Raw genomic sequence first — 20144 nt, forward strand, 5'->3', positions numbered from 1 at the left:
AAATATAAAATGTTTATCTATTCCAGACTAGTTAAAGCCAGAAGTAACGATGATGCAATAGTTTTCTTGATAAGACACATGCAGAAGGATATGGAAGAGTTATCAACCAATCTTGGAAAAAGTATTGATGACACTTTTGTGATAGTTCACCAAGTTCTACACAGAATGAGAACTATTAATGTAAGTCATTGCCACTATACTGTAAGCTGGTGTTTCTCAACCACTGGGTAACAACTCCAAACTGAGTTGCCATATATAAGATTGTTAGGTTTTTTACATGAATTAAATTTATGTCAAGCAGTTTATGCCTATGCATATGCATCGTTAACGAACCAACACACCAAACACAGACGTTTATGAAACCTGATATGCAAGAATTAAGTTAAGTGGAGTGATGGAGAGTAGGGATGTGTAGCATTTGAAAATTGCTTGAGATTACAACGCAACTCAGAATTTGGGTTCTAAAACTACATTTTCCACAAGTGAAAGTCACAAGTAGCTTTGTATTTTTACTCATTTTGTTGTTGGGCTTAGAAGAAATGATTTACAGCAATTTACTTTAGAAATTTCAACCCAATTGTTGACTAAGCGGTGAGGTAATTTGGATTGTCATGTTTTTTTATGCTTAAAACTTTGATGACCACTAAAAAAGGTTAAAGCCCTGCTATATTCACTTAGTCAATAAATTTCTAAAAATCTTTTTATGGTGTTGTCATTTGCTCATTTTTCCTGTCTTGTAAAATCAGGTCAGAACAATAAATTTTTAAGACAAAATTCTTTGTACAATTGAAGTGAATATTAGTGATTTTAGGATTGAAATTTGCAAGGATTTGCCACAATCTGACGATAAAGATTATGTAACCTTACCAGCCTAGAATAATTTGTTTTCAATTACTAAATAGTCTAGTGTTTTTTCAGGTTGCAGGACAACAACAGAACTGTAACCTTCAATCCATGGCTGCAAGAGAAATTTGGGAAGAGGAATTCCAAAGACATTATTTGTCACTTGTTTTCAAAAAAACTGATGAACATCTTAACAATGCACAAAATGTTTTAATTCAAGCCGGCAAATTTGCTGAAAAGCCACTGCATAGGTGAAATAGGAAACCAACTTCATTGTTATCCACCATTTTATGTGCAGAATAGTCTATCAGCAGTTCATCTATCATCAGCAGCAGGAATATGCTAGGTAGATGTACAAGTAAACTATTCACGTAAAAGTTTATTGATAAAAAAATCTTTGTGTAGGCTTGTGTATGAACTACAACCAGCTGAACCGGTGCCCCATGATAAAATTGAATGGCATCATCCTTGCTTATGGAAGTATCGTATTCACATCAGCGTAAAAAATTTAAAACAGAGACTGGAAGCTATTGACTCTAATGCTGGAGGTATGTAAGGTTCGCCGCCATATCTTGGTGCAGTAAATGTTTTTTGCATAATTCTCACCAATTGTTGGTCAGGCGAAGGTGCTGTGCTGAAAACTATTCTGAACATGGAAGACCTGGAAATGGCTCAACATCTGTACTCCATATTGTCTTCGCAATCAGTTTTAATCTCAAGGTTAGCAAATATGATTGGGCATTGATCGTAACCTGTTAATTGTTTTTGTTGAGTAATATTATGGTTTGACATTTTTGAAAAAAAGGTTCAAGTTTGTATAAGCCTGTAGAATTAAGGAAGTGAAACCAGAATGATATGTTATCGGAATATTTATCTTCTGACTGACCAAAATCTTTGCACCACTTACACTTGTGTTCAATTCCCAACCACTCGTGCCCAAGTACCAAGCTCATTTTTCTTTATGCTTATCTTGTGTGGTAATTTGCTTTTGACGTGACCTTACCCAAATTTATCGTTGTTCACCAACAACGTCACAATACCAAGCATTGAGAATGCCTTGTCCAATAGCATTACAACAACACCATAGTTACAGTAGTTTCACCAAATAGAAACCTTGATTGCGTAGTTGTGAGTTAGCCGGTATTATGAAATAACCATTTTTGAAAATTAATCAGCTATCGGCAGAAAATGGACATGAAGGATACCGATGAAAAAACACTTGAAGAATATTTGCTAGAAGATGACTATATTTTTGAGGAAGATGTTAACACTTACATGAGGGTTTGGAATAAGGTACATTAATGTCAAATTTAAAACAAATAAAAGAAAAGAAAATTTAAAAAGGAGGCGTATTGTTTTGAAACAGGGCCAAAAACTACGTTTGTTTCTTTATGTTTCTGAAGTTATATTACCAAAAATGCAATTACTTAAAAACCATACCAGGAGACTTGCTAACATTTTGCATGTAAACTACGCATTCCTGAGACTATCTCATACTGGAATATGACTTGAATGATATATTTTAAATTCTTGTTAACAAGGTCCAAAGTGGAAACAGGATTTTAGAAGTGAGAAATGCACACACATTTCACTCATTTTCGTGCTAATTTTTATTTGCATTTTGCATGCGACCCAACATTTTGAATCGTTCCAACTGCTAGAGTATTTCCCAGGCTAAATAACAACACCAATCAAACTTCTTGGTCTAAACAGGTTTTAAAGGTCTATACAATAGTCTGACGAAATCAGAGAAATCATCATTTGTCACCCGTACGCTTTCTTTGATAGCGCTGTCATGCAAACATGTTTAAAGAACCCATGTAAAAATTAGCAATAAAATGCCCAAATGACAAAAACAACAAGAGTTTACGATAGGCAACATATTTCTTACTACCACAGGTCAAAGATCACCTTGTTCAAACTGATCGTTACAACACTCCTCACTGCTACTTTAAAGAGGACCTAACTTTGCAAAGTCCAATTTCTATGTGCTTACCTAGCAAACGCGGCCGTGGGTGCTGCGCTCTTGTTCTGGCAGAGTACCTTACAAATAAGCAAAACAACCTTTTACAAAAATGCAGAGAACTGATAACTCCACGTCCAGTGTAAGTCATGAAAGCATATAACGTAGAAACTGAGAAGAATAGAATATCAGTACTAGAATAAACCGATGTCACAGATTTCAAAAACGATTTTCAGGTTTCCCATTGTCGATGTTCCTCAACTTTCAACCAACAACTTGGTTTGCATCAATGAGGAGCGAGATCTGATGCCTCTAATACGTGCAAATGCTCAGTATGAAACAACAACAGATGAATCTGGCCCGAAACATAACATTGCATACAACATCGGCCTGCTAGAGAAAAAAGTAGAAGAGATTCATTTCTCATCTTTAAGTAAATATTTAAATTCCTGTCATGCGATTTTTTTAAATTCCTGTTTTTTATAGGTTTTGGAGCAATTTGTTTTGCGCAAGGCAATTATTAACATAGAGGTGAGTTATTTTAGCTTTTTGGTTCATTGTACTTGCTTTATCATAACTTTTGATTTTTAAGTTATAAAAGTTCCTAAGTTTTAAAATAACGTGGAAAATCAATCTTTTATATATGAGTCTGCGATAAAATATAAGAATGTTACTGAACATGTTTTCACAGACAATACCACTGATGCAATACCCACAAGACATGGGGCTGGGACAAGATTTTAATGCTATCAAAGAAAATCACGAGCAGGTGATTGTCCATGCGTGGATTACATGTTATACATACAGATATGTCATTTTGTGTCTCTCTTTAGGTTCCACTCCCTGCCAGAATGTGTCAGGAGATTGATGCTGCAGTTGGAGAAGCTATGACAGTCAGTGTCTGTGAAGCAGTCCGAACTCTTACCCTGGTGATACAATTTTTAGCTAAGGTAGGTTTTTAACTAGGTAGGTTAACGATATTCTCTGATAACTGGTACGGAAACTTTATTTGAACGTTATTCATACAGTAGAGGTTATCTGAAAGTACGGGTAAGTTATCGAGCAATTGTTAAATTGATTTTTTTAGCTTGGCGGAGAAGCAGAACAAACTATATGTGATTATGCTGAAAGAGATCTTCTTCTATCTGCTGAAGAAACGGAGATGATTCCTCGTTCTGCCCTAATCCATCATTGCTTGGCTCTCTATGAGAGGTTTTCGTGGCACAGGTCAAGAAAGTTGGCTATTAATGGGCAGAATCCTTTTGAAAATGTTCTGGTCGGTGGTAAGTGCAGAAAATCCCATATAGCTTTTGAAGTGAGATAAATGTTTTAAGTTGCCGATATAGCAGTACTGCTTTGCTTGTGCTCTACGCTTGCTGGAACATTTATTTTTGCTAGTCGAAGACATAGAAGATGAAGACGTGCTTGATCAGCTCAAAGAAGAATTGTCTCAGATGAATATTCAAAGATTGCAGCTTGAATTGAATTCCCTTATTATGGCTGGTCCAGAGGTGGATCTAAATTGGAGGTAGTGGCTTGACTGTGAAAGAATGCTTTAAAGCTCAAGTTCCTAAACTGTATCAGAACTCTGCTACCACTAGACATCCTTTTCTTCAAAGATCATAATTGGATCCATTAGCACTTAGATTAGATACACAACACATTTTTATTTGTACCTCAAACGGACCGAAGAAATTTTTCATTGTTTGTGATGACGAATTCGTTATATCCGAGTTTAGAATACGCTAAGATGTGAAACTGTTTAATCCAACCGTTGTTTTTCATGTGTTTTGCTTTCTATTCCATAAACACGCACTAAGTTCTAGGGCCTAGGCCTACTGAAAATGTCCTAGTCTACTGTACATGATAACTGTTAGTACGCTGTGTGTTGACGTACTTTGTAATTGTTTTTCATCACAGACTTGGAGAAAATGTTCTTCTTCCATATTTGGATGGCAAGCACGATGGAGACAACTCTTGGTGTGAGAGACTGCCTGAAGATATCCTCTTCAAACATGTTGTACATGTGTATATGATATCTATGGGATTTGTGCTTGAATTAAATGCTTAAATTTTTGTTTCGAAATGTCAAGTTTCTGTAAGCATGTATAACCTGATTTTGTCGACCTACTGTGTGAGTTTATTGTACATCATGGAATAAGTGTGCCATGTTACTGTTTCTTTTTCTTGAACGTTTTTTAATATTTTTAAATGTTAGCAAGTATAATGATGCACTATTCTATCTATGATCGTTAATTCCTTTGATTCATGTAAAAGAACATATTTTATGCTAAACTTATGTTATCCTTGCTGATCTGTGTAAAATAAAGTTACCAAAAAAGTAATATTTTATTTCTAACTCAAAAGTATGAATACGTAAATGTCCTAAAACCCCTTTAATTATAATTTTTTTGCAAACTCATTTTAAGATTCCGTACAACATACGATTTGGCTGTTCTTTTAAAATTTTATGCTGTCTGTAACTCTGTTTGGGAAGATATTTTGTGTGTGAACAAGGGTCTTCAAAAAAATTGTTGAAAATTTACATAATTTAGGCGTAATAATACATAACTCTTTTGAAGAGATTCCAGAAAAATTGTAAAAATGCACTTAACAAGTATGGGTTCCTACAGTGTTTTTTCAACTTTTTGTTCCACGCTTCAGTTTGAATTTCATAGATTTCGTCACTTAATACCCTAAAACGTTTTTAACATAGACCAATTGGGGCAGCAAAATATCTTAAGCTATAAAGGTCAATAGTGATTGTACATAGGATTATAATGCGGGAAGTAGCGGCTTCAGGGTGAGGTGAAGTTTTTCAGGACAGCAATCATTCATTGGTTAATGCTAATGAGCTGTATTTAAAATAAGGGAAAAGTTGTGTAAATAGAACCTCTGTGTAAATTGGTCGGTCCCTTCTGCTTTGAGGTTACTTTCTTATAGCTCGATGCTTAAATGGTCACATGATTTAAAACACCATGTAAAGACGAAAAAAGTTTCGTTCTCTGCTGGTAAACCTCTGATGTATTAGGTGCTTGATAGCAACAAAGACACGAAGGGTGTGAGATCTTAGGGGTCATAGAGTAAATTTTAGAAAGCGAGAAACTGACATGAAATCCACAAAATAAATTTGTAATTCCGAACACTGCATAATACACTGTGATGCATTTAAGATAGTTGTTGTTTGTAATATAATCACCATATTATCTCATTATTGCACAGCAACGCACTGAATAGTGAAGTTTTGTTGATGGAATAAAATATATAAACGCAATCATAGTCATATGATGTCACATGCCTGTTGATTACAACACAAACGTTTGGATAACTCTGTTTCAGTATATGAAGGTAACAGAAAACGAAATCGGTTTCAGAAAACATTATTAAAAAAAAACTGACAACTAAGGTCATAATGACCGACGAAACATTTGACTGGTTTGTTTTTACATTTACAATAATGCGTTTTGAACGTCTTAAAAATTTAATATTTAATTTAATATTTAATAAAATTTAATTTACTTCGATATTTAATTTATAAATGTTCTCCAAAATTTCTGCTCTTTTTTTCTTCACAGCACTTGACAAATATTTAAGCATCATATCATCTTTTACATCCCAACGAATCAATATACCGTTTTCTACTTCAACTTTGGAAAGATGACTGTCAAGTCTACAAAACAACGCATACAATATGTAAAATAGAAGAACATGCAATACATCGATGAAGAAAGCATATATCATGTCCTGGCAAACAATACTCTTGGCAATTTAACTCCCATATACTGTATTTTCACCATCATTGTGTGGGTTTTAACTTTATCACAGTAAATTTGGTGGATACACTGTTGTTACTGTTTTATAAGCTTTTCTAATGGTTTTTGATGTTGCAGCAGTGGGAAGTAACAATATTCGTTTATGTCTGGGGAATTATTGTAGTAACTCAATTTAACATTGATATGTCCTTCAGCTTACTTAGCAATTTGGTCAACTTTTCCAGAAAGTATTTCAGACGTTATTTCCTTTGTCAAGTCTTCAACTTCTTCTCTACAAATTAACAAAATTATATAGTTTCCTATACAATTATACAAAATTCTATTCCTAAAGGATTCAGTACTTAAATTTGTATGTTCAACAGTTTCGCAATTTTCACTTTTTCAATACAACCCACAAACAGTAACTTGCATGAATTTTATACACCACAAAATTGTATTGAAGAATGTATCATTCAGAAAACATTTAGTCAACTCACTTTAACCAATAGTATTCTTGAAGTTTAAGTGAGTATTCTTCTACCCAAGAAAAAGATACCATTTCTGCAGAAGAATACGGCTTTGGTTGCGGAGCTATTGCTTTTAATTGATGTTGTGTTAATGTTCCTGTAAGGTTTATTGTATAATGTTCTACTCTCATTTCTGAAAATAAATAAAAAGGAATATAATAATTCAAATAGATGATACAAATACAAATATACAAAGACACATAATCATACATACCACCAGGGTAAGAAGTTGCCATAGCTTCTAATTCACTCTTGGCCAATTCCATTTTGCAGCTAGCTCTCTTCAGCTTGTTCATCAATGCACAACCTTTGAAACAGAGCTTAAAGCTTGTCATATTTATTTTAGTTATTTAGTGCATGTTTGAAAGCTGAAGAAAAAGAAAACCTAAATCATGCAAGTTTACTTAATTGTGTGAAGATATCTTAAGTCAATCTGGACCAAATCACAAACAAGGCTTACCCAAATTTTTTTGATCTTGCGCCCATAATGAATCAAGCCATCGGTAAGCAAATCAGTACGATGTTCCGGTTTCATCTCTTTTGAGATTTTGTTAAATCCACGAAGGTATGCCCATAATCGCTCCACAGTTTCACCATCCGTAAGTCCAAACCCATCCAGGAACCTCGGGTTGAATTGTTTCTAAATTTTAAACAGAACAAAAAAACTGAGAGATAATTATCTCATTACACTTGAATACATCATTATATAAAGATTTTGTCATACAGACAACAAGTTTTTCAAAATTAGACCTTAATATTTTCGGTGAATTTCTTGTGCTCAGTGTAATAAAACTAAAAGACTTTGACCTAACAGTTGTACAACATATAGGTATAAAATATCATGTTTACCTGACAAGAGAAAATATGGCCATATGAATGAAAAACAGGTACTGCAAATGTTATTTTATTAAGATTTGTAAAGTTTTTTCGGACCTAAATAATAAAATCATATTGGAATCCAGAAAGAAAATCACAAAATCTTAATTATTAAACATAAATGCAGTATTTTATGTAAGCAAAAATGATTAACTAACTTGCACATACAGCATCATCTGCAGTATGCACTAACATTAAGAACACTAATGACATGCAATCAATGACCCAGGAGTAGATTGCTTACAAATAAAATATGCTTCGAAAAATGGGTTGTATACCTATAATTTAAACGTATATCAATGTTGCCATACTAACACAATATCATGTGTAAATTCTTAAAGGTATACCTGAAGATGACCTTTCAGTTTGCAAGCTATGTCATAGAAAACTCTTATTTTATTTTCGTTTCTTTCCAGAAGTTTTTCAATAGCTAAAACTGCATATGCTAGCCTGCAACAGAATCAGTTTTAAAAACATTGTTTACAAATACTAATACACAAATACTACATATACCGTAGTAATACACCTTCCACAAAACAACTAAAGCAAGAATCTACACTTTACCTTTCACCATGTTTTAAGTCAAAAAACATTGTCTGAAACTCATGTTTACAACAAACACCAAATACACCTTTGATAGCCAGTTTACTGCTTTTAGATTTCGATCTAATGATGCTGCCTACTTGAAAGTCATTGCAATTTTTGGACTAAAAATAATGATTCCAATTAATGCATAAGTATGCAGCATTTATTCTTATAAATATGCATGAAATTCCTTGAAATGTATAATAGGACCATAACAATATGATTGGAAATCAATTGTTGAAGTTATGTACTTGATTTAACATTTTTAATGCATTTTGGTACATACTGTTAAGAAATAACTTACAGCCGAGCCATATTTGTTTTCATCATAGGTGTCTACAAAGCTGTCGACTTCGTTTTGGTTTAAAAAAATAGATTGTTTGTGGTGAGGATCACAGCTTTTACTCCCAGACAAAATTCTTCTCACCAAACCAAAATATGCATGTAAGCAATATGTCCGCATACCTTCAGGATTCTACCCACAAAACGCAGTTAAAGCCAAGCATTTAAACTCGATCACAGAGGCCTGGGAACTTTCAATCACACTTCTTAGCTTTACCCCTTCACATGCTGGACACAGGGTACCCGTATCTATATCATCAGAAGAGACCAAACCATGCAGATGTTGCAGCTTTTAGACATGGTGTCTATATGCCTCAACCACTTCTTGTAGCAAAACTCTTCACAAAGACTTTACCTAAAACAAAAAAAACAAGATACATCCACAGGTTGTTTTGGATTTTCTTAGAAATACAAAACACTAAAAAGTGCTAACCCCTTCTGTATATCCAGGTACTCGCAAAAATCTATTTTCAAGAGCATGGCAAAATCCTTCAGTGGAAAGATGTTTTTAAAAGAGTATTCCAATAGGTCAATGGATACTGCTAGTTTAGGCTTTTTGGGCGAACAGGTTCACAGATTTAATCTTAACAGAGTTTCAGGCTCACTCTCACAATAGCAAAATTTTACAGAAACCACATTTTCAAAACCTAAAATGCAAACTTTGCCAATGAACAAGAAAACAATGGATGAAAGAATGGCAGAGATGATTTATAATAAATGTAAAGGAATAAAAAAAATTATACCTTTGTAATCAACCACTGTAATGTGTCGAGTCTAACCTGACTGCATTCATGACCATCAAATCTCTTCAAAAGTCGTACCGGAGTGACCATTTTGCAAAACATTTTACCCTGTAAAGTGTAAATAATACCATTAACAATGTGTTACAAGTAATATGTTGACTAAAATTGCAAGAGAATGTTTGGATATTTTAACTAAGTGATATTGGTACATACACAAGAAATACAGGAATAGTTATGTAAAAAAACTAAGTCTGTTTTAATCAACGATTTTAACATGGGTAGAAGCTTACCGCTTAATTTTGTTTTCCTATGTGGTCAAATACCACAACAACACATTTTTTTGGTTTCGTGTAACATGGCTTCTACACTGAAATATTTAGGCTGTCTCAAAAAGCAATCATTTACAACCTTATCTTACTCCAACTGTCTTCTGTGATACATTGTGAGCAGAAACAGCTAAACTTTAACGAAGAACTGCAATACGTTTTCCCTAAATATATGCTTAACTTAAAATCTCCTTCACCACTTTAATTCTATAATTTCATCATGCCTGGATGCTTCACTTTGTTGCACAGAATTTTTTGTTCCAGATTTGTCTGAATAACTGCCTATCATTGATAATTATAATTGATGACATTGAGCGATTTGAAACAACTTACAGCTAAAAAAAAGAACAAGCACAAACATCATTCTCCAGCTGCCAGTCTTGCTATTACTGATTTGTAGTAGTGGTATAATGAAAGGGCTTTGAAAAATGTGTTGGAGGGGAATCTTTTAAAGGCCATGAAATAAAATGTGTCGTACATATGGCACCAGTATTGTCTTTTACTTTTTATATTTCAGATACATTTTTAACACATTTTGTATTTCTCAGCTGTGAAAATGTTTTCAACAATATTGTAAACAGAGTTCTAAGTTCAACATTATTCGATACATTCCGGTAAAAATGTAGGAATAATTGCAAAGATATTTGGTTTACAGTATTAACCCAAACAGTTTTTACATTCTACTACACAAAAAGCAACTATGACATTGTTGTCTAGACCAGTTTAAAGAAATGTAAGCTACTGTTTCTTTTCCTCTAATATTCTGCGAGTGACAACTTTTTCTTGTGATAATTAATTAAAGGTATGATAAATTATTTTATGTAGACGAATGTATTTAACTTATTATATATATACATCTGAAATAATTATTGTTGATTATCAACAGACAAATTAATAAACATTTCTTAAGATTGCCTACAGCACTAAAATGTTTACAAACATTAATGGCCTTTTATATCCAGATAAATGAGTGGTCTTTTTGTGAATATACAAAAATAAAGATATTTGTATATAATTAATTATTAATTACCATCCATATGTCTGGCAAATGATACCAAACAAAAGAATGACAGTTATCCCAGCACTGAAGACAGTAATATACATTTGGCCCACAATCTCCACAACGAATTATGTTGGCAACTTCTTCAAAGCATACACAGCAAGTGCGTCGCTCAGGAGAATAGAGGGTTATGGACAACTTAAACAACTTTTCTTCCACTAATCGCCAATCTGAAGACAGCTTCTCCCTTCTGATTTTGTAATTTAAATTTTCTTCCAACTCTGTGATAACATGAAAATTAAAATGCAGTATTCAATATGAATGTTAAGTGATTATTTTCGGAAAAAATATAGCATAAAAATGTGAAATATATTGTAAATCTCCTTATATTATTTCTTTCATTCACCTCCACAAGAACTGTTAACATTATTAGTGCTTGGTATTTCAGGATTTGTAGCAGTTAGATCACCTTCCACAGAACCTCTTGTAACTATGTGACTGTTTGCATTGGGTTTCAGCGCTGGACCAAATGTTTTGCCAAAGAGGGAAACAGGTCTTTTTCTTTTTTTGGGTTCTTTTACCCAATATCGAAACTTAGCTTTTGTGATTCCCTATGCAATGGAAAAGATATATCAATATATTCATTACTCTAACCACTATTATTGCTGCCCCATGTAGAAAAATTAACAGGACTACCCTGATTTAGATTAACAAATTCTTGGTATTAACGTTTGAAATTGGTATGAAACGAAACTAATTACTATCTTATTAGCTATCCCATTTAAACAGAAATTAGATAAAAACGTAAAAAACATAGTAAAATATAGTAAACGTACTTACTCCTTTTAATTTTCCCATTTCTTGACACGTAGGTCAAGTTTCCATTTGCAGTAAACATACAGTCAAATTCTTGTGCTATAGATATTTTTGTCTAACAATAACAACAATAAATTCAATCCTACAAAGAGGGAGGGGTTATGTAAGAGTATGCAATATTCATTTCAAAGTTAGATCACTACTAACTCAGTTAGATTTTGTAGTGCAATTTGAATCAGCTGGGAAGCCTATATCTGAAAATAAAGCTAAAAAGAATTCATTCAAATGTATATATAAAATATACTGCATATGATTGCACAAAAGTTGAGAATACCTGGTCTCAATAGCCGTCTCAGTTAAGAAAAAATTATGATCCTATGTCATGATTCATAATTTACAATACAGTGTTGCAGATTATAATTATTATTTAATGTAACTATATTAGCGAGTTTTTCAAGTACTGTATGTATAAATTACCAAACTTACCGGTGATACGAATAAACAAGGCATTAACATGGAGGTACATACCACAGTGTAGTCTATTGTTTATGATACCTGCATACCATTGCAGCGACTTGCTTGCCCAGACAATTTGATATGATATATGCCACAAACACAAGGTATACACAGCTCAGCAATATATTTAATACTTGAAAGTTCTAATCAGTGAGATGTGAGTCATCCACATCTTTTTGGGTCTGTTTAGCCAGTGGCAGTAGCCTACAATATATACATACTAATAAACAAGAAAACTTTTTCGTGCAAATAATTTCTGTTCATAAAAGGATTGCATAGGTTAGTAATAGCCCATTGGTTAATATCTGCTCATGTAGACCAACAATATATAATAAAAATTGAGTAAAATTTTATTTGCTTATGAAGTAAGTAACATGGAATTCTAACATTTTAAATTAAACTTAAGCAATTTAAAGTAAGTTAAGTCTTACACCACACTTTCTACTACGGTAACCAGCAAATATTTACAAGGTTCATTTCATTACAATTGGGTACACAGGGCCTGGAGAATGAACTATGTAAGACTCACAGGAGCTCAACCTGCTGACCCATGATGTTTAATCTAGTCCTTGAAATCCTGTGCCGGTAACAAAAGTCTGTATGATGTGTGGAAGACCTTGATTTTCAAACAGTCAGTACTTATAAATTAGCTCCTGCACAAATTGCCAGCTCAAAGATGTAGCAGTTAAAGCACCTGGCTCAGCTTGCTACCGCTCGTAGTTAGCTATTTCAAATTCGAGAAATACAATATAAAAAATTCAAATAAAAAAGTTGAAACTTAGACAAAAACATGTTCAGTTACTAAACTCTAGTCACGCTGCGCAAAGATAAAGGTTGTGATTCTGTAACGAAAAAGTTGATTATTCTGTCTAACGCTGTAACCGTTAAGTTGAAAAATTACAATGCATGCAATCAGTGTTATATTCACAACTACCCAACTGTAAACCGTAAATACTGAGAAGCATACCTTCCACGTGACAGACCAGCCAGACTGCCATTTTTCATATTTATATTTTCTTACTTCGGCAACTGGCACCTAGTGAAATAAGTGTTTATTTCAACAGCCGCCGACCACAGAATCTGACCACACTGAAAATCATTGCACCTTTCAACGAGATCTTAGAAGTGCAAGATGGCTGAAACTAGAATGACTAGGTGGAGGATGAGTAGGGGTGGGGAGGGGTGCACTTTGCAATTTAGTTGGCAAAATCTAGAAACTGTGGCCTGTGTTTGCAAGATGTAGTGTATACATGTGAAATATTCAGGTGCAGCAAGCATAGTCTTCAAAAACCTTGATTGTGTAGTTGCCACGCATTCCACAATGGGTATAACTGGCAGTCGGTGAGATAGATGTCACCCAAATTGCAAAGTTAGGCACGGAAGCACCCAATATTGTTTTTCATAAACGTTAATGTCGCATATTGGGCTTGACAGCTTTCGGTGAATGTTCATACTTAATGATGGGGACAAAAGCTGCAAACTCAATTACTCAGCAGTCCGGGATGCTTACCACCACTAGCTGCAAATCATCATGATAGATGCAATATTTAATATTCTACTGAAGTGTGTTTCAAAGTTAGTTACAGGCCTTCTTGCAAACATTTTAGTGTGTCGGTGCAGTACTGGAATACTGGTAGCCTGTACTATAGGACTTGACTATATAGGCCTAGACTATATACCTATATAATCTGTAGGCATAAGTCATTTCATTACAAAGGACATTATGTAGGCTATAGGCCAATACAGGGTCCTGTATTTCAACTACCGCCAATATTTTTAGGCCTATGTAAACAAAGCACCCTAGGTTATATGCGGGATGACACTAAGTATTACACTGTAGATGCAATGAAGTCACTGTAAATTCACGTATTCTGTCTGTTTTCTACACAGCTACCAGCAATGTGACGTGACCAAATGGATTACCTCATTCGAACACGATTAACCTTACAACAATTACTTTAAGAGATGGAAATATTCTGTTTAGCCCATACGAATGGGTAATCCGTGCATTCCTTTTTCCTTTTCCTATGGGCTAATCCTTGACGAATGGGGTGGTCTGGTATCAAATGTCTTTCATCATTTGCAAGAAAGCATTCTAATTAATTCTAGTTCTAATTTATAAAAAGTGCTACCATTTTTTAACATTATGTGCGTTGTTCCCCGGTCAAAAATCAAGGCTAGCCTATACTTGGCAGTTGGCACAACCCAAAAGATTTAATCAAATATCATTATTTAAATCTCTTTGAACAACCTAACCTAGGGTTTCCATATTTTCTTGGCCTAAAATCCGGACACTCTTTAGTGCCAACTAGCGGTTTTTAAAATGAGGTATGAACACATTGTCTGTCAATATGACGTCACAGCAGCAATGCCCCACCTTGACGGTGCGAACAAAACCAGCGGCCCACTTTGAAATCATTAAGCATTAAACAAACGACAATTTCCTTGGTATTCTAATCTAGTCTGCAACAGACTTCTTGTTGAGCTATTTTTCTACTGCTTTATAATTTTCTTCAGCGAATATACGCTCTTATCGTTACAGACATTGTGGCATTCGGATAGCCCAAACATTGCAATATTTATATATATTGGCATTGCATAAACTTTTGATTTTTCTCCAGTGCAGATAATAATGTTTGCAAAGTGTAGCGTGCTGACGCAGATTGAAGTATATTCAAGTAGCATTGTTTTCACAGCGTAAAGTTGAGTGTACTCGATGAAACGTTTAGATAAAGTAAAACGTATGCGACACGTGGTTTTATGGTAGCAATGATTGGTTCTAGTATCTTTAATCGAATCGTAGTTTCAAACCAACATGTGGCGTAGTTAAGTGTGTCAAGTGGTTTTCTGTATTTGAATTCTTTGTGAGAAAAAGGCTTAAATTGGAATTGTACACGTGACTTATGGGCTGATTGGCAAAAAGCTGATTGGTCAATACTTTAGTATAAAAAGAAATGTTAGGTTTAAAATCGCTCTCTTTGAAAAGCTCTCTTAGAAATTCTCTTCTTCCTGAGTTATTTCCTGTGAATTGAAGTAATTGCTAAGATATTGGGAATTGGAAGCATGGTGTAAATATTGCTAATTCGACACAACTTATTCGAACAATATAACAATTTGAACTTATGAGGTTGGTGTTGATTTAAGAAGCAAATAAGACAGTAAAAAGCAACGGAGTGAAAGACAATCATTAGCGGAGTCAAACAGTAGACTTGGCTCAGGCCAGTCTAAAACTAATACACCACCCCATTTCCCATACATGTTCTAAATTTTGCAATATCGACCAAGATATAAGGCCTTCAGCCACTAGCCCAGCTCCACTCATCCACGTATGATTGTATTCCAAATAAAGCGCGGTATTGTCGTTTATGACGTAACAATGAAATTATTACCCGTAACGCAACAAACAATTTAAAAAAATTCCCACCCGATTCGTCTGCTCTCCGCCCATTGAAATGGGTGGAAATGCGGTAATATTTTCCCATTTGAATGCCAGGAAGTATGCCTTTTTTACTATAGAGTAAGAAATGTGCATTTGGAATGGGGAGATGTTTACTTCGGCAGAAATATCGTTTGTGGGACACCCCGTTGCTGATAGCAGGTGCATTTTAATGGGCAGAAAAATAGACAAATGGGGTTCACAAACTATACTTGTGCCGAAGTAAAATTCTCACCATTCCAAAGGCATATATCTTACTCTAGGGTTAGAAAGGCATACTTTCAACCATTACAATGGGAAGAAATTCCCGTACTCTGGACCATTTTAATGGGCAAAAAGTAGATGAATGGGGTGAAATTCCGGACATTTAAGCATATTTTAGCATTTCCCCCCGGACGCAGTTTGAGCACTAAAATTCCGGACATGTCCTAACCTTGAGTTTCTTGATTACTTAAGTTGCCCGAATTTGAGCGGGGTGTTTTTACTGTAAAAAATTCTATAATCATCTGTAAATGGTCAGCTTTCTAAAACCGTCTACTTCTAACATAGCTAAAACATTTTATGTTACATTATGCTTATTTAGATTTAAACAAATCTCCTTTTTGCAACTGCTTTTTTGGGTACAACTCAAAATTGTACAACAGATACTGCAACTATTTCAACAATTTATTCGCCGTAAAAAAGAGCAAAATTTTCTTAACATGTTATATTTAAAAAGGTTAAGTTAATTTGAGAATTTGCATAAAAGTAGATCCAAAAATTCAAGTTTTTAAAAACTCAAAACTTCCACTAACTTACTTTTAACTACAAACAATGAATTCCATAGCGACCCGTAGAAAAGATAAGACTACTTATAACTTATAATATAGTAAACAAAAGTTAAACAACAAGTTTCAGTTAAACAAAATCAGACTTAGATTAAGTAAAGAAACATGGTAGTCTAACTGCTCTAAACTAATGTTTAAAAATTACGGAGTTCGATCCCGACTCCAACTTGTCAAAAGGCGTCAAACATTTAAGACATCGGTTTAGAACTACATGTTTGTCTGGAATGCTTTACACTGTTTTTGGCTGTGTGAAAGTTAGAATTTTTTTGCGATGGATAAAATCAATAAAAAGATCAACACGCATGTCATTGCGTGTGGAACCGTATAGGCCATATCTGTAGGAAAGTGACAGACTCAGACATGTTGACACGGACTCATCGATTTTGACATCAACTTTGAAGCGAGAACAACCAATTCAACTCAACACTGCTCGTCCATTTAACTTTGTACGAATAAAGATGAAGTCTACCAGCCGATTAAGCATTTGAACACAAACCCACAAACCCACAAAATCTTTTACTCAGACGTGTAAACAAGGAAGGTATAAATTGCTTAACTTAAAACAGAAATTTTTTACCACATGTGGGCAAACCTCATTCGATCTTTTAAAATATTGTTACGGCTTATAGCCTATGTAGAAAAAAAAACAATATGTTTCCCTAGCACTACATAGAGTCAAAGGTAGGCTACACGTTTTCGAGAGATCATATGTCGTTTAACAATTTTATACTAAGTCTATATGAGTTCGAAACTTAGAACTAGGCTACAGTAAATGTCAATAAGATGAGATCATTTTAGTCAGCCACCATAGTTTCCATAAACATGCTGCGATGCGGAACATGAAAAAAACTTCAGAGGAATTTTATCACGCCTGGAGCTTACTATGGTTGTCAACGAAACTAAATGTTTATACGGAGTGTTCTTTTACTCTGAGAACATTTTCCACGAAAAACGTTTGACAAAGACCATACACCCTGCAGCGTAAACTATTTATCAAGTTTAGCTTGATGGCAGTTATTTTTCAAGTTGTTCGTAATATCAGGCCAGGATAAGTTGTTTCTCAAAGAAAGTTTAACTATTATTAGGCTAAAAGTCTTTACTCTTAGCGAGAGTTTTCGGTGACTTTATGATTTTCTAAAAGAAGATTTAAACTTACACGGAAATTTTGACAAGGCTTGGTCACAAATCTGCGTATTATTTCTTAATTTTATAGATTTCTGTCCGTTTAATGCATTCAATGCATGCAGTTTGTAGAAAAAAAATGAACGCGACTTTCTCAATCCTTATTTGATAGCCGTCGGCAAAAATGCTTAAGTGCTTAGGCCTATAATATTGCTTAAAGTTATTCAAAACAAGATGCCTTTGAGTCTTTGATGTAATGGTATCGCTGCTTATACTTATGGCAAGTTGTTCGTTTGTTGTTAATAGTTAAATACGGAGGCAAATCACTTAAGTTTATAAAAAGAATTTTTATAATATTCAAGCAAAGATCGTCATTTATAACGTTTTACAAATAACATCTTTAATGCTTTGGTTAAGAATATAGCCTGCGGTATTCAGAAACACGGGAAATAAAGCAAGTCGCAGTTCGTTTTCATATTTAATCATCACTAAGCAGTTTTAAGCAGGATAAGGATTTCGATAACTGACAATGCGCCGTGCCGAAATCATTTTTGTCTTCGTTTTCATGTTTTCGTGTGGAAGTTGCCAGACTGACGAAGCAATTGGCGCTCCTGAACCACCAGTTGTTAACTGCAATTGTGGTTACGGTGATTCCTCACGGATTAGAAGCGGAGATAAATCAGCAATGATCGGCAGACCTGGAAAATCTGGTGCAAAAGGATGGAAGGGGAACAAAGGAATGAAGGTTTTAAAACTAATTGTATCATTGATCAACGTATTTTTATGTGAGATATTAATTTACGTTAATTTTGACGTGCTAGGGCGAACCTGGCAGCAATGAAGTGATTTTACAAGAGTTGCAGAATATGCAAAGAGAAATCGCCATCTTACGAGAAGGTATAACGTGTAGTATACAGACGTAGTGTAGGTGTTTATTCTGGTTAACAATCGTACCATATGTTTGACTTATTGCTACGGGTAAAAATAAATCCTTACATTCCCTGCACAATGCAAGGCATGCTTGGTGCTTGCAAATGTAAAATGCTGTCTGCAGATCTTAAGTGGTTCACTGCAACTAACGGTTATCAATATCGAGTGACGTCAACACTACAAAATTGGCAAGACAGTCGAAACATTTGTCTAGACATGGGAGCTGATTTGGCTGTAGTTGGTCCAAAGGATTACGAGAAAAGATTGTAAGTAGCCTACATAAATTAATCAAAAAGCTTAACTGTATGCACTGAATACTTTTCGTAGAACTACTAAACTTTCGTTGCTGTATATAGCGATTTGATACCACGGCTTTATTTTCAGAGAAATCTCGGGGGCTTTACTTAAGCCACGTGATATTCAATATACTTGGATTGGACTTAGCGACATCGCTGAAGAAGGCGATTGGGTTTGGGTGGACGGTTCAGCCGTAACCGCGGAAAACGCTCGCTGGAATCGTGGTCAACCTGATAATAATGGCAATAATCAGGATTGTGGCGCGATTTGGAAGGAATCTTATGGATATCGCTCTGATGATGGTCCCTGTTCTTACATTGCTCACGCATTATGTGAGAGACTTCTTGAACAGTCCTAGAATAGTTAGCAGTATTTTCCCGGCATGCTTAATCAAGTATAGCCCATAGGCAGTATACAACTATACACATATGCTTGGGGCTTAATTGCTTTTAATTGTATTAAAAATGCTGCACCATTTCCACTTGATTTGAATGAAATTTTTAATTGGGTAAAAATTTACAGTTACGTGTAATGCATTTTGATTAGGTGCCAAAAGCTAAACTGCACTTGCAAATATATTGACCTTAATCTAAAACAATGTTGCCATTGTTTATTGATAAAATGAATAGGCCTACTGACTTCGTCTTCTGTAAAAATTGCGGAATATCAGTTGAACACTACAATGCTTCCTTATGGTTATGTCGCCTTTTCTTTAAAAAAGAATAGAACTAATTTGCAGTTATTTTTTGTCAAATATAAATAAATGAAATAACCTATACTGATTAAAGACATGCTAGGTATCTCCATGTTATTATAGTTTTTATGAGCGCGTAGAGGTTGCGCTCTGTTCCTAATTTATTAAATGTCCAAGAAAGCCTGAAACTTCGCTTTTGGGAATTAGTCGGGAAAACTGTAAACTGAAAACTGAGATACGATAATTTTGATATAATTATGACAGGTAATGATGTGATTTAATTATTATTAATGATATATGATATGGTATGACTATGACAGGCAATGGAAACTTCATTAAGCTAAAACGCCAAAACTTATTTGTTCGTTTTGCAAGTTATAATCTTAACCTTCTCGCTCTCCGCAAATTCTAATCGCATCTTGGACGCCGGGCTACAGCCTACCCAACCGGTGTTCAATTGAAGGCGCTGCTTTTTTAAAGAGAATTTATTAATGCGACCACAGAAAAAACTCACCGGAATCTTGGTCAACGTGGTGAAAACAATGAATA

The 20144-nt window shown here is 34.5% G+C and overlaps 4 protein-coding genes across 8 annotated transcripts in view; 2 read left to right on the forward strand and 2 right to left on the reverse strand.

Annotated features, from left to right (window-relative positions):
- Nucleotides 1-5782, forward strand: part of LOC143461760 (E3 ubiquitin-protein ligase rnf213-alpha-like) — a 40559-nt gene extending 34777 nt beyond the window's left edge. For both annotated transcript variants that reach the window (XM_076959622.1, XM_076959623.1), the window contains 13 exons: nucleotides 27-180; nucleotides 919-1094; nucleotides 1249-1391; nucleotides 1464-1563; nucleotides 2019-2136; nucleotides 2743-2948; nucleotides 3043-3211; nucleotides 3293-3337; nucleotides 3498-3575; nucleotides 3640-3756; nucleotides 3894-4089; nucleotides 4205-4334; nucleotides 4727-5782. In XM_076959622.1, coding sequence (XP_076815737.1) covers nucleotides 27-180; nucleotides 919-1094; nucleotides 1249-1391; nucleotides 1464-1563; nucleotides 2019-2136; nucleotides 2743-2948; nucleotides 3043-3211; nucleotides 3293-3337; nucleotides 3498-3575; nucleotides 3640-3756; nucleotides 3894-4089; nucleotides 4205-4334; nucleotides 4727-4877 — 1783 coding nt within the window. In that variant the 3' untranslated portion in view covers nucleotides 4878-5782. The remainder of the gene's footprint in view (nucleotides 1-26; nucleotides 181-918; nucleotides 1095-1248; nucleotides 1392-1463; nucleotides 1564-2018; nucleotides 2137-2742; nucleotides 2949-3042; nucleotides 3212-3292; nucleotides 3338-3497; nucleotides 3576-3639; nucleotides 3757-3893; nucleotides 4090-4204; nucleotides 4335-4726) is intronic.
- Nucleotides 5783-5922: 140 nt separating this feature from the next.
- Nucleotides 5923-8982, reverse strand: LOC143461762 (uncharacterized). 4 transcript variants are annotated; one of them, XR_013118077.1, is made up of 6 exons: nucleotides 8851-8982; nucleotides 8309-8411; nucleotides 7935-8018; nucleotides 7546-7725; nucleotides 7300-7392; nucleotides 7086-7218 (listed from the first exon to the last, which is right to left on the reverse strand). XR_013118077.1 is itself a non-coding variant. In XM_076959626.1 (4 exons), the coding sequence occupies exons 1-4, from the start codon at nucleotides 7379-7381 to the stop codon at nucleotides 6317-6319; spliced, it is 441 nt and encodes a 146-aa protein (XP_076815741.1). In that variant the 5' UTR covers nucleotides 7382-7385; the 3' UTR covers nucleotides 5923-6316. The 4 variants fall into 4 exon arrangements, 2 of the variants coding, with proteins under 2 accessions (XP_076815741.1, XP_076815740.1); XR_013118076.1 differs by having other exon boundaries at nucleotides 8526-8969; XM_076959626.1 differs by lacking the exons at nucleotides 7546-7725; nucleotides 7935-8018; nucleotides 8309-8411; nucleotides 8851-8982 and adding exons at nucleotides 5923-6476; nucleotides 6779-6850 and having other exon boundaries at nucleotides 7056-7182; nucleotides 7300-7385.
- A 31-nt stretch (nucleotides 8983-9013) lies between these two features.
- On the reverse strand, nucleotides 9014-14461 carry LOC143461761 (uncharacterized). The gene is made up of 5 exons (XM_076959624.1): nucleotides 11798-14461; nucleotides 11364-11568; nucleotides 10988-11238; nucleotides 9632-9739; nucleotides 9014-9243 (listed from the first exon to the last, which is right to left on the reverse strand). The coding sequence occupies exons 1-5, from the start codon at nucleotides 11813-11815 to the stop codon at nucleotides 9229-9231; spliced, it is 597 nt and encodes a 198-aa protein (XP_076815739.1). The 5' UTR covers nucleotides 11816-14461; the 3' UTR covers nucleotides 9014-9228.
- A 3489-nt stretch (nucleotides 14462-17950) lies between these two features.
- LOC143463422 (CD209 antigen-like protein C) lies at nucleotides 17951-19688 on the forward strand. Its single transcript, XM_076961886.1, has 4 exons — nucleotides 17951-18419; nucleotides 18496-18571; nucleotides 18729-18870; nucleotides 18989-19688. Exons 1-4 carry the CDS (start codon nucleotides 18204-18206, stop codon nucleotides 19257-19259), a joined length of 705 nt encoding a protein of 234 aa, XP_076818001.1. The 5' UTR covers nucleotides 17951-18203; the 3' UTR covers nucleotides 19260-19688.
- Nucleotides 19689-20144: the final 456 nt, after the last annotated feature.

This window comes from Clavelina lepadiformis, chromosome 6 (genome assembly GCF_947623445.1).
Source record: "Clavelina lepadiformis chromosome 6, kaClaLepa1.1, whole genome shotgun sequence".
Lineage (NCBI taxonomy): Eukaryota > Metazoa > Chordata > Ascidiacea > Aplousobranchia > Clavelinidae > Clavelina > Clavelina lepadiformis.